At 33.6% G+C, this 13,178-nt stretch overlaps 1 protein-coding gene across 1 annotated transcript; it reads right to left on the minus strand.

Annotated features, from left to right (window-relative positions):
* Nucleotides 1–1,988: 1,988 nt before the first annotated feature.
* LOC149194529 (putative serine carboxypeptidase-like 23) lies at nt 1,989–10,463 on the minus strand. The gene is made up of 10 exons (XM_089407696.1): nt 10,079–10,463; nt 9,895–10,002; nt 4,255–4,350; nt 4,057–4,149; nt 3,686–3,771; nt 3,214–3,453; nt 2,779–2,912; nt 2,542–2,637; nt 2,223–2,328; nt 1,989–2,129 (listed from the first exon to the last, which is right to left on the minus strand). Exons 1-10 carry the CDS (start codon nt 10,461–10,463, stop codon nt 1,989–1,991), a joined length of 1,485 nt encoding a protein of 494 aa, XP_089263822.1.
* Between the last annotated feature and the right edge of the window lie 2,715 nt (nt 10,464–13,178).

Raw genomic sequence — 13,178 nt, forward strand, 5'->3', positions numbered from 1 at the left:
AAAATCCTAGTAGTCGTTCCATTGAATCACTTCCCCTAACCATATGCCAGGGATAGAAACAAATTTATATTCTAGGACAAGCTTTCGATTCCTGAACATATTGCAACTGAAGTTCTTGTTATTTGAAGTCACTTTCCATAGGAAAAATATATTTCCCCTCTTAGAGTGGTCATATAGGTTATGGGCCTATTTTGACAGAGCATGTATCATTTGGGACAATGGAGTGGAGTTAGATCTATCATCTTTCTTCTAAAAGCTCAGTGTTGTGTTATGTCAAATTTGGTTTAGGAAAATGAACCAATAGTCACGCCAAACTCCTTTCCTGTAAATATTTATTACTATTTACATTAGAGAAAAAATGCACTAATCTTGCAAGAATATTATTATGCTTATTCTCAAAAAAATTATGCGACTTAATTCCGTTTAGGAAAATAAACCCAAATTTGGTTTAGGAAAATGAACCAATAGTCACGCCAAATTCCTTTCCTGTAAATATTTATTACTATTTACTTTAGAGAAAGAATGCACTAATCTTGCAAGAATATTATTATTATGCTTATTCTCAAGAAAATTATGCCACTTAATTCCGTTTAGGAAAATAAACCCATAGTCACGCGAAACTCCTTTCTTGTAAATAGTTAATACTATTTGCGTTAAAGAAAAGATGCACTAAGCTTGCAAGAATAATATTATTATACTAATTCTCGAAAAAATTATGTGACTTGTTAACACTTTCTCCCTTTTACTTGTTATCATATTTACAAGGAGAAAAACAAGACACCTAACAATCTCTAAAAAAAGAAAAGCATAACCTCGCCTAAGGAATATGGGGTATTAAAAAACAATTAAATAGATAGGTCTATGATTTTTTCCACCGAGAGTGGGACTTTCCACTTGGATCATCAACACTCTAATCTTATACGCATCCAATCAAAGTCATGATTTTGAAGTATTTTATCTATTTTATAGTTGCAAATGAATGTACTTTGTCATGTTTTTGTTGGACAGTTTCATTTTGTTCCTCTAAAATGGTTGTATCAATACATTTTTGATGTTTTTTCTACTCTAAAGTGTTGTTTAAATGAGCACACTAGTCATACGAGTTTCTTTCTGTTAGGTGTCTTTTTTTAGTATCACTGCATATGAATACATACAAGATGTGTATAAGAAAAATGTAATTTTCAATCATTTCAATGAATTAAACAGTTTTGTGTATACAAAGAATGTAATTTTCAATCACCTTAACCAATAAAATAATTTTTTTTCCTCGAGAAAAAACCATAACATTTTATCTTTCAAATATTTTTCAACTTTTTTATTTATTTTTGTTTAGCAAATTCTATAGGTTAAAACTTGAACTATTTAATTTTATAATAATTTTATATTTTTAAACTATAAATTTTAAGTTTAATATTGATGGCTAGAATTTTTTTATCAATGTTTTATCTTTTTAATATTTCTATATTATAAAATTTAAATGATTATAATATAAGAATTTCTTTTCATATTTTTATATTTAAAACTAAATACTTTTTATGTTGAATAAAAAGATTTCCTTTTTATCGAAATTAAAATCAATCTATAATTATTTTTATAAATTTTCCTGCATATTAAATAATAATTTTCCGTTTTACTTGAGATTAATAACTAATCCTTCACATTTGATCAAAGCATCACTTAAGCATTCTTTCACGAGAATTTTTTTTATCACTCATCATATTTGACATGATAATAAATTATCAAGTAAATTTTCCATAACGGTTTTATTGCAATCGTAAAATTTAAATTGGCACGAATGTTTACTGGCAGCATTGGTCGGCGGATCACGACATTGCGCGATTATACGACGATAACAATTATGAAGAAATATCTGTTTATTTCAGCAAGCAATTGACAACGGGTTCAAATGCAAGCGCATTAAAAAAAACTGTTTATTCCAGCGAATCCTCCCATTAGTTGTACGCAGTTTGGATAAAATCTGAATCCGGTCATTCGGGCAAAGCTTTATCTTCCAGAAAATATTTGAACAGTGTTAAAGCCCTGGACGGTTGCAATTGCGGAACTCCATGCCCCGTGCCCCTAACGGTGGCAAATGTCAAACCCTTGTAAATCACACTATATCCACCGACCTGCACCATCCACGAGAATGCATGGTGACATAAAATCAGTATTATTATCGAGATTTTATCTCTGAAATTAATGAAACTGAATTGATTATCTACCTCGAAGCCATTAACCCAAGGGTACCATGGAGTCTCAACTGGAAGCTTGAGCTCATTGATGGAGAGTCTTGTCGCGGTCACAGGAACTCTTGAATCCATGTCTCCACTGGAAACCAAACCAAAAAAACCTGTAATAAAATACTTGAATGATCCCTACACAATTTGTTTGTGGTATAGCCATGATTTGAAGTGCTGTTTGGGAAATTGATCTGAGTCAAATTTTCATTAAAATTGGCAGATACCACCCACACTTATTCCCGTTGAGTTAATATATTTAGTAATACACGTTAATGGGCATTAAAATTGTGTAATATAATACCTGTAAAGAAGTATTTGAAACCCACTTGAAATTAGCTGACGATAAATTGGTAAGACAGTTGAAACAGAATCCGCCCAAGAAGTAAAAAGAAACTCACTGTTACCGAGTCATGTGAAACAGTATTTTAGCACATCGTGTTGTGAGTATAAGAAGATACGAAAATTAAAATTGTGGCAATAACTGATATTAGTAACTAATCTGCGTATTAGTAACTATAATTTCTAAAGACCGATATACCTGCACTTGGTCCAGTTATAAGGTATGTTTGTTACATTTGCATGTATGGCTTTCTGAACTTCCGGCCTATTAAGATACACGGATACGTAGTTATTCATGCAAGCATCATATCCCGGTATTTCAGTTTCTTCTTGCTATTTTCACAACAATCACAAGTACAGTCAAAGTTTAGCAAATGCAGTAATGTGGTGGAAAATTTTGAAATTTAATGTACAGAAGAGAAGTCAATTGGTAAACAATTTGACATTGGTAAACCATATAACTTTGCATACAATCTAAATAAGGATAGTGACCGTTTATTGTTTAGTGGGAACTTGAAAGTAATACCTAGGTAAATAGAAGGACCATAGATGAAGACTTAATTGTCAATGTCATTTAACATAAATGAAAAAAAAAATCGTTTACTTTCCCATAATATGTATAAGTTGCACTTACCCTCGCCAATTGGGATGAATTATCTAGGCATATCGGAGCATAGATATTGTAAATATCGATATTTCCCATTTCTTCATAAACTAGACCTTCCAAATCATTGCACTGCCCTACACTGAAGTTTGAAGCACTGCAGTTCAAAATTGCTTGCTGATAGAGTTCATCCGATATCAATGCATGACTCCATGCGTACTCATATGTTCCAATAAAATCTGTATCATCATTCATTACGCCATTTCCCACCTGCATAAATTGAATGTTCGGGCTTCAATTGATTGTGTAAATAAGTTTCCAAATTTGATTTTGTAAATAAGTTTCAAAATAAATTGAATGTTTGCAGGTTTTTCAAGTTGTATGTCCGGAAACTTCACATGGCCATTCATAAAACAATTTTGTATATTGAAATTTTTTCACACACATTTTGGTTTGACACCAATGAAATTCACTAAAAGTCACAAATGTGAGTTGTACTCACCATTATTCCTCTGAAATTAATAAAAGATGCCTGCGACAAATTTTTGTGCTGTAAAATTTTTGAAACCAACTCTGGAATGTAGTATCCTAGAATCAATAAATATCGTCAACGCCTTCACTTAAAAATAAATATTTCCACATAGATCAAATTAGCTTTAGAAATCTGTCTTACTATCACCCAGAGTATCACAATTGTTAATAAATTTCAGTACAAGGTGTGTCAAAACTATCGTATCTCTAAAAAAAATGTCACCCATGCATTAATTTTACTGTAGCACGTTGCAATTAATTAAGCTCACCAAGGTTCTAATGATATTTAATTGAAACTAACAAAACCGTTACGACTATCATAGGCATTGCAAACAATACTACCTGCATAGCTTTCCCCTGCAATGTAAAACTTTCGGAATTTATACTGTGGAAACCTGTTGAACCAGTTTACCAGAAATGCATACGATTCTTCGGCTGGAATAAAACAAAACAAAAAGCCCGTTAAAAAAGTTTAGAATTTCCTAGCTTCGCTTAAACGCGCTTTCTTCGCGATAAACGGGAAAAAATTCGCAAAGTTACCCGTTAGTTTATCGCCGGTTTGCGTGTAATCCGAGGTTGTGTTCGAGTATGAGAATCCAACGCCTGCCGGGGACTCCAAAAATAGCATGTTCGCCGCTGTTGGAAGCATAGACCCTTTGGTAATTTAGCGTAACATCATAATGTAGAAAGAGTTTGTAGTAGTATTGAGTTTTTCTATGCTCTATATTCTATTACATTTTCTTTACATTTATTCTGCTGCACTTTTGCATAAATAAATAAATAAATAATAATAGATAATAGCTTCAGAATTAAAATGGATAGTTAAATAATAAACGAGGGTGGTTATATATCAATCAAATTTATAATATATATTTTATATTATTTTTTTCTAAATAAGATTAATCTATTAACATAGAGGGAGTAAAATTACAACGTGACCGTAGTCAAAAACACTGCATTGAAGAAAGACATAGTTGTCAAGATAAGCATAGAAGGAGATTGCCCAATGTCAAGGAACTCAGTCTTGACCCAGTTATCAGAACCCACGCAGGGGAACAAGTTATGATCTTCTTGATATTGCAGAGTTTACAAAAATTCAAAAATAAACAAAAATTCCACATAGCAGTTTGAACATAAACTTGCTCAATTGTATGGGCGGCAGGGCACAATAGCAAGGCAACGGTGAGCAAACTAATCATGTGGAGGCTCTTCAACTATACGGCACCAACCGGTATCAGGCAGATCCCTTGCAAGAGCAGCTTCAGATACGGAAGGACCAGGATCAGTCGGCGCCATCACAACAGCCTAAGCACTGCGAGCTTGAGCATCCAGAGCCTAGAAAGACACATTGCCAATCCCCATCTAGAGGTTCGAAGACAGAACAGTGACAGAGCCAGGGCCCTCCGGATGAGAGCTAGACTCCCCCTCCTGGGCTTCCTCATGGAAGACCACCGAAATGTGAGCGGTAATCCTTGGGCGGTTCAGAGAGCAGTTGAAGGTGAAGAGTGCGGAGCCAGATGAGGGAGAAGGCACAGGATAGTGGCTGGAAGCAAGAAGACGCCCTCTCCCACTGCGGGTGCGAGGGTAGTGGCCGACAGAGAAATCACTGGAAAGGGAAGGTGAATCAGAGGAAGGGCTGGAAGGCACGCGCCGAGGATGGCCCCTGCGGGACCGCATTCTATGGCGCCGACGAGGCATTGGGGAGACAGAAGCAACGGGAGAAAAGCGAGGCTGGGCAGCAGCAATGATAGGGCCAGAGCAAATCGAAAGAACGTCAAAGTGAAGGCTAGAGGCCCAAGAGACAAACCAAGGGATTAACGGAGGCGGCTCCGCAAAAATACCAGAGCAAAGCTTCAGAGTAGCCTCCCCTTTCAAGCTATGAGAGGCAGCAGAGATGATGGAGCTAACACCATACAAACAGAAACCATAGCTAAGTCCATAAGCTAAATGCGAATGAATCAACGAAAGCGGCTCCACAACAAGCTAATGGCTGAGCCTTAAATTATCTTCCCCCTTCACGCATCAAGAAGCACCCGCCATTACTGTTGCATTGAAGAGAGCCAAGGTCTGAGGCAAGCTGGAGCGTCGGACAGGATGGGAGATCCAGAGCCACTTGAAATAAAGCAAATGAACACCGCGCTTCTCAAATGACGAGATCCTCTGTTCATGAGTCGTTTATCCATTATGTACTAGGTAGGTAGGTGTCGTCCCACCTCGCTCCACCCCTGTCCCATCCAATTTAAAGCCTGTCTATACACCCGCATCCGAGGATATATTTTATATTATTAAAATAAAATAAAAATATAATTAAAATAAAATAAAATTATTAAAATTATAATTTTATGTTAAATTATTATTATTATTCTTGATAAAAAATTTATTTGTAAATGAGTGTTTTTATAATACCATAGTTCATTTATACTGTTCAAAAAAATCACAAGTCAATTTATTTTTAATTAATTAAATAATTAAAATGGTTAAAATGCCATAATTTTTTTTGAGGTAAATATCAGCTTTTAATTTGTGAATAATAATAAGAATATTTTAAAATATTCTATAATGATTAAATCCCTACCATCCACCTAATAATTATTGATAGTCATATTGAAATTAAAAAAAATACTATTTCAAAATAGTCATACCTATGGCATAAACATAATATTTTTTGTACTACTTTCAAGATAAATCTCAATCTTTGAATTGTGAATACTTCTAAAATATTCTAGAATATATCACAGAGATTAAATCTCTACCATTTTCCTAATAATTATTAATAATCAAATTAAATTTATAGAAGCATTATTCAATAGTATACATGTTTATCCACATACATGATTTATTTCAATTATTCAGTTTAATAAAAAAGACATAACTATTTTGTATACAAATCTCACTCTTTAACTTGCGAATACTATTAAAGATATTCTAAAATATTGTATAGAAATTAAATTTCACCATTCACTTAATATTTATTTATGAAAATATTATAATCACACATGGATTAATATACTATATAATTAATAAATATATATTTTTAATTGTATAAATAATAAAGTTTATTAGTGTGATAAAATATTATTTTTAAATTATATTATTATTCTAAAATACATAAATTGAAATTATAAAATTAAAAACATAATCTAAAATTAAATTCATATGAGATAACGAAATTGAATGAAATAAATAGTAAATACTTTCATGTATTTAATTTCAACGGTAAAAATCTTGCATTGTCAAACGATAAAACATTATCATTTTCTTAATTTCAAAATATTTAAAATTAAATGATATATAGTAATTTATTTTAAATAAAGTTTAATTAAATTAAAAATAATAAAAACAAAATTCATCATAAAAATATAACAATTAATAAGATATTATATTGTTGAATGTTATAAAAAATTAAGAAATATGATTAACTAATATTGTTTATATTAACATATATAAACCTTCTTTAAGACACATATATATAAATAACTAAAAATTGTTTTTAATATAATAAAAAGTTATTTTAAATTGAAAATATCCAAAAAAACTATAAATGATAAAAAATAAAGAAATAAACCTAAACAAAAAATTAGTAACTAACATAAATGGAAGTTACTAAAAAACACATAATAAAACCTCAACCAATCACTTTACAAATATATAAATTTAAATAATAATAATAAATAACAAAAAGGTGAATTTTTAATATTATACTATAAATAAAAGAATAAAAATCTATATTGAAGTCCAATTGTAAATAATAAAATAATAAAATATCATTATTTTTTGAATAAAAAAATACTTAAAATTAAATAATATAAATTAATTCTACATACTAATTAGTGGGGATACAAATAACCCCTCTAATTATCGGACAATTATGATCAACCCTCTCTTAGCCAAGTTATATGGCAGTATTTTGGAAAAGAAGTTAAGCATATGGCTTGAAAGTGAAGGTAAGCTGGCTAAAGGCCAATCAGGTTTCAGAAGGCATCACTCAACAACAGACCACCTCGTTACGCTTAGGATCATTACTGAGGAATGTCGTAATGATAAATCCAATTTATTTTGTTGCTTTGTGGACTTTAGAAAGGCTTTTGATACGGTTCCTAGATACAACCTTTGGAATAGATTAGAAGAGCTAAAGGTTCCTCTCGAGTTAAGAGCTGCCGCTATAAGGTTATACGAGAATGTAATTGCCAAGCTAAAGAACAATGAGGGGTGGTCAAAAGATATTAAGTGTAACATCGGAGTTAAACAAGGTTGGCCCCTCTCCCCTACCCTATTTGGCATTTACATCGATAAGCTTGAAGGCTACTTAGAGGAAGCAGGATGTGATGGCACGATCTTAGCTGGGATAGTCGTCATCCTACTTCTCTATGCGGACGATATTGTTCTTTTGGCAAGGTGCCCATCTGATCTTGATAAGCAACTCAGGCTTCTTAAGGATTTCTGCTCTACCATGGGTATGACTGTTAACACTGACAAAACAAAATTTATGATTATCAAATCCAAGAAGGACACTTACGCTAATTTTATGTATGACAATAATAACTTGGAGGAAGTGTATTCTTACAAGTACCTAGGAATTGATATTCATCACAAGCTCAACTGGAACCATAGCATTGAGAAAATGATTAATGGGGGGTGGAAAGCTTATTTTGGTCTTGAAAATAATTGTAAAATAGTGAACCTCGTAATGTGGGATAAAAAGAAGTTCATCTTTGAAACTTTAGTCACTCCTGTTATTTTATATGGCTGTGAGGTTTGGGGTTGTAGCATCTCCAGAGAATCATGGAGAAAGATTGAGAAAATTCAGAAGCGTTTTATAACTTATAACCTGAAAATTAAAAGTAATACACCATATCCTATTCTCCTTATCGAAGCATGTCTTTCTCCTATTGAGAGCCTAGCTATGATTAGGTTTCTGTTGTACAAGCACAAACTCAATAACATAGACGATCATAGACTTCCTAAGCTAGCTTTAAATTCCAGCCAAAACCACCTAAGGCTCAATCAGGGGTGGCATAAAGACACAAGGGCCTGGTTAAACTATTGGGAGATCAACGAGAATGATGCATTGCAAGACATAAATAACATTAAAGATATTGTTATTTCTAAGTTCAAAGAAAAAATGCGGTGTGAGAAAGATTTAGCGGCTAAAAGAAAATTAAGTTATTATAAGAAGGTCATCAACCCCACCCTAGAAGATCAAAAGTATCTCTCTATTTTAACTAGCTCAAAGAAGAAAATTAATATAGCAAAAATTAGAACGAATTCTCATGAGCTCCATAGTGAAACTGGTCATTGGGTAGTTCCTAAAACGCCATGGATGGAACGGATCTCCCATATATGTGAGAATAAGAACATCGAGGATTAAAACCACTTCCTCTTAGAGTGCCCCTCATACAACCACATTAGATCTCACTTTCACAATCTTTGTTACAATACTGACCTTCATAGCCTTTTACAATGTCAAAATTATAGTGAGCTCGGAAGGCTTCTCTCCAAGCTTTTTGAGCATAAGAATAAAATCTTAAATCAAATTAAATAATTTGTTTTAGGTCCGATAGACCAATGTTTGGTCTGAGGGGACGTTAACCACCATCATCATCATCATCACCTAACAAATAATTAAATATAAATAACATATTATAATAAAACTAATAATGTTATGAATAAATAAATAATATTTGTTTTTGTCTATTTAATATATTTTATTAATGCTATCTTTATTTAAATTGAAACTTAAAGATGAATTTTTTTTATACTTTCTTATTTTAGATCTTAAGATACGAATAAAAAGAAACTTAAAGATGAACTTTTTTTTTTATACTTTCTTATTTTAGATCTTAAGATACGGATAAAAAGAAGTCATATTGTTGACTTTTCTAATAATGGTCAAATCTGAAAATATTCTTAAAATCTACCGTCTAAAATACCAAAATACACAACTCTCTCATAACTCTAAAGCAACACAAACTTAATTCATACCATAAAATATTAAAGCTATTCCAGAACTTAAATATTAGACGTATCTCATAGGGAACTATGGTGTTTCCATCTTCATTAATACATACTCTGTAAATGTTAAACTGATCCATTAAAAATGCGAGCAATGTGGAGATCCTAAAGAATAAATATGCATGTACATCTCTATAGTTTCCGGAAATAAATGAGGACAGTACTAGCCTTCATTCCATGAGTACGGGTTGTGTCTCAGAGTTCTCCCGTCTGGGTTGACGCGAAAAGGTCCTAATTCCGCCATTGCTCCTAGTCCGAACGACGAACATCCAGGCCCTGCGACAACATTCGTTTGTGAGAACTCCGAGATGTAAGAAAAACAATTATTATAGGAATATTCAAGGGAATTTACCGCCGTTAAGCCATAGAACCAGCGGCTTCTGGGAGGCATTTCCAGTGGCCTCGGCGAAATAGTAGAAAAGCGCTCTGCCTGCGTTGGCGTCGACTGTTACATATCCAGAGTACTGCCGGAATTTGAAACCAGTGGGCTGCCCGGGGAGGCCGTGCGGCAGATAATCGGCTTCTTGCGAGGGCCCCTCAGTCAAATATTCGGAATCATTCTTGAAGCTGGTCGTCGCGCTCTCACTCTCCCACTTGGTAATTTTTATGGTACGGCTTCTGCTTCTTACAGATTTGGCCCACGACTGCAGTTTGTCACCTTGAGAGGCGAGCTGATGACACGGAACAACCGGTGCGAGCAAAAGGATTGAAAGAAGAAAAAACTGCATTCTCTGCATCTTGACAACCGAACAACGAAGGAATATCCCAGGTTGTCTTCTTGACTAGGGTTTTCAAGTACAGACTAATCTAACGAGAGCCCGGGTGCCTTACTTATTGTTACTGGATAAGGCTATATCTGGGAAAGGGGTGAATTGAAAATTGAGGGAGTGGAAGTCGAGGGAGTTGAAACCGGGTTTTCTTACTCCCACTTTAGGTAAAGAAGTCCGTTGACAATCGGTAAGAAAGAGTTGTTCCAACATGTACAAACTACGTATCGAGCACGGCGTGAACAAATAATTATTAACACAGCCTTTTTGTTTTCACCAACGTTGAGAAGATTCGATTCTTTTTGGACCCAGAAATTGGGGGCGTTGTTGTTCACCAAAAACGAATCTTTGTAAATTATTAATTTTTTTGCCAAATTATTCACGCACAGTTAATTGGAAACTGTGCAGTAATCTCAAAATTTGTTTATTGGAGTATTTTTTAGGTTGCGTGTTTCGTAAGAATTTAAATTTAGTTGTAAATAGAAACGCAGTGGTCTATAACACGATTTTTTTGAAAGTTTTTCCGGCCGGTTTTTCTGGTCGAAATCTGGCAGGAATTTATTGGAATCGCAAGTTTGATAGCTAGTTTCTGCACAATGAAAGCGTCTCAGTGGTTTTCGAGGGTGCTGAATCCAAATATGCAGTTAAAAAAACCATTTTAACTGCAAGAAATCAAGATTTAACCTCAATTTCTTCTGCCGGATTTCGTCACCGAAACCGGAATCTCCAAAAAGTCACATTATAAACAACTCCAATAGAAACAGCCCTAGCTCTAAATAAAATAATATATTTAAGTTGCTTAATTCCTGTAATGTGTAAATGAAAATGATCTTTCCTAATTATTTATACAAGTTGATAGAAAACTCCGAAAGACGTGTTTGTGGTTAATTAGGGGTGGATTGTTTTTTACAATTTTTTTAAATTTAGTTGTGAATTAGAGTACTAATTAACTTAATATATTTAAGTGGTTTAATATATAAATATTGTTACGTTCAAAAAAATGAATGTTGCAAATTATTTATTCAAGTTAACAGGAAACTTAACATAATTTCAAAAATGCATTTATTTGATTATTTTATGGGTTGATTTTTCCTTTTTAATAAGAATTTAGTTGCGAATGAGAAAAGTTGTAATTTCAAATAAAGTAATAGATTTAAGTTTCCTGACTTATATAATTTGCTGGTGTTGATAAATCATGATCTTCTCAAATTATTTATAAAAGTTGATAGTAAACTTCCGAGAATCTCAAATGTGTTTATTTGGTTTTTTATGATTTGATTGTATGGGAAGAGTTTTTCCATAATTTATTTACGAAAGAGAAGAAATGAAGTTCTAAATATAATAATGGTCTTTAAGCTATTTCATTATATAATTCGAGTGTTTTAATAATTAATTTATTTATATTAAGTTAGCCAAAAGTTGTATATACTATAAGATTGACACTCATACAACTAGTGAGAATTAGATTGTTTAAGAAGACATGGATGGGTCTTCTAAATACGCTTTTTGTTGGACACCTAATCTTCTATGGGTTAATGTGGAATGTGAACAACTACCAGAATCCAAGAGATCACTTGAGATATGAATCCAAGAGTCACATCAATGTATTATAAATGTATATCATGTCAATAATATAAGCAATTCAATGCTTATATTTCACATTCATTGTTTACATTCCATGCGAGTTTAACATTGTATCAGAGTTGCAGGTGTATTCCTGCTTTGCCCAAATTTGATCCACTTGTTTTGTGACCTCTCTGTGCATGTCAATTCTGTCGTTAGTTGTACATTTCATGAATGTTTTCTCAGCTAAATTGGAGCTATGATCTCTGCCATGTAATTGCCATTTTCTCTGCTCCTGCAAACCAATAGAATTTGTTCACTCTTTCTCTATTCCACATTCAAATGTTACCTCTATGGAATTCACGTCTATTTCACATCAAATCCCAGCGTTATTATGAAATTTATGGTTTGTCAACCCTATCGGTTAGTATGTCAGGCCTGGTGAGTAATGACTCTGCCATCTGCGCTTTTCTAAACCTGTCACTCCGATGATATGTCAATTTTCAGCGATTCCCTGCCTTTGTAGGAATGTCTTGGTTGTGGTAACAATGTATCTATTTTTCACTTGATTGGTAAATTCGTGCACATCGTTAACATTGCACATTAGTTCTTTACTGCCAAGGGAATGGTTATACTTGTGAGGAGATACTAAATCCATTGGTTCCTCTCTCCACTGCGCAGCAGAAGTTGTACTCTCTCTAGTTTCCTGGCATATTGTTGTATGCTTCTCTCCGAACTTTATATGCTCCCATACATTGGGTTTCCTAGCATAATGTTGGTTTTCAGTGACTCCCTTGCTGATGGTTTGAGGGTGATCATTGCACTGGATTTCATAGCAAGCACCGCAACTGAAACCATTATGGAACAGGTACAACAGAAGTAACTAGAATAGGAAACGCTGTAAGAGGCATACTGGGCAGGGGGCATAACCGATGGAGAGGCTAGAATAACAAGGCGGAAAAAGGAAGGTACAACTCCTGGAGGCATGCGAGCAGAAGCAACAACTAATGATGCACATAGAGGAATTGCTTCTGGTGGTACAAGGATGGTTAAGCCAGGTTGGTTAATTCTCGTGTTGGGTTGTGTTATATTCTTTCCACGACTAACCTATGTAGTGAACTA

Source organism: Pinus tabuliformis, chromosome 2_2 (assembly GCF_031772625.1).
Source record: "Pinus tabuliformis cultivar Carrire ecotype Pingquan chromosome 2_2, CPIR1, whole genome shotgun sequence".
Taxonomy (NCBI): domain Eukaryota; kingdom Viridiplantae; phylum Streptophyta; class Pinopsida; order Pinales; family Pinaceae; genus Pinus; species Pinus tabuliformis.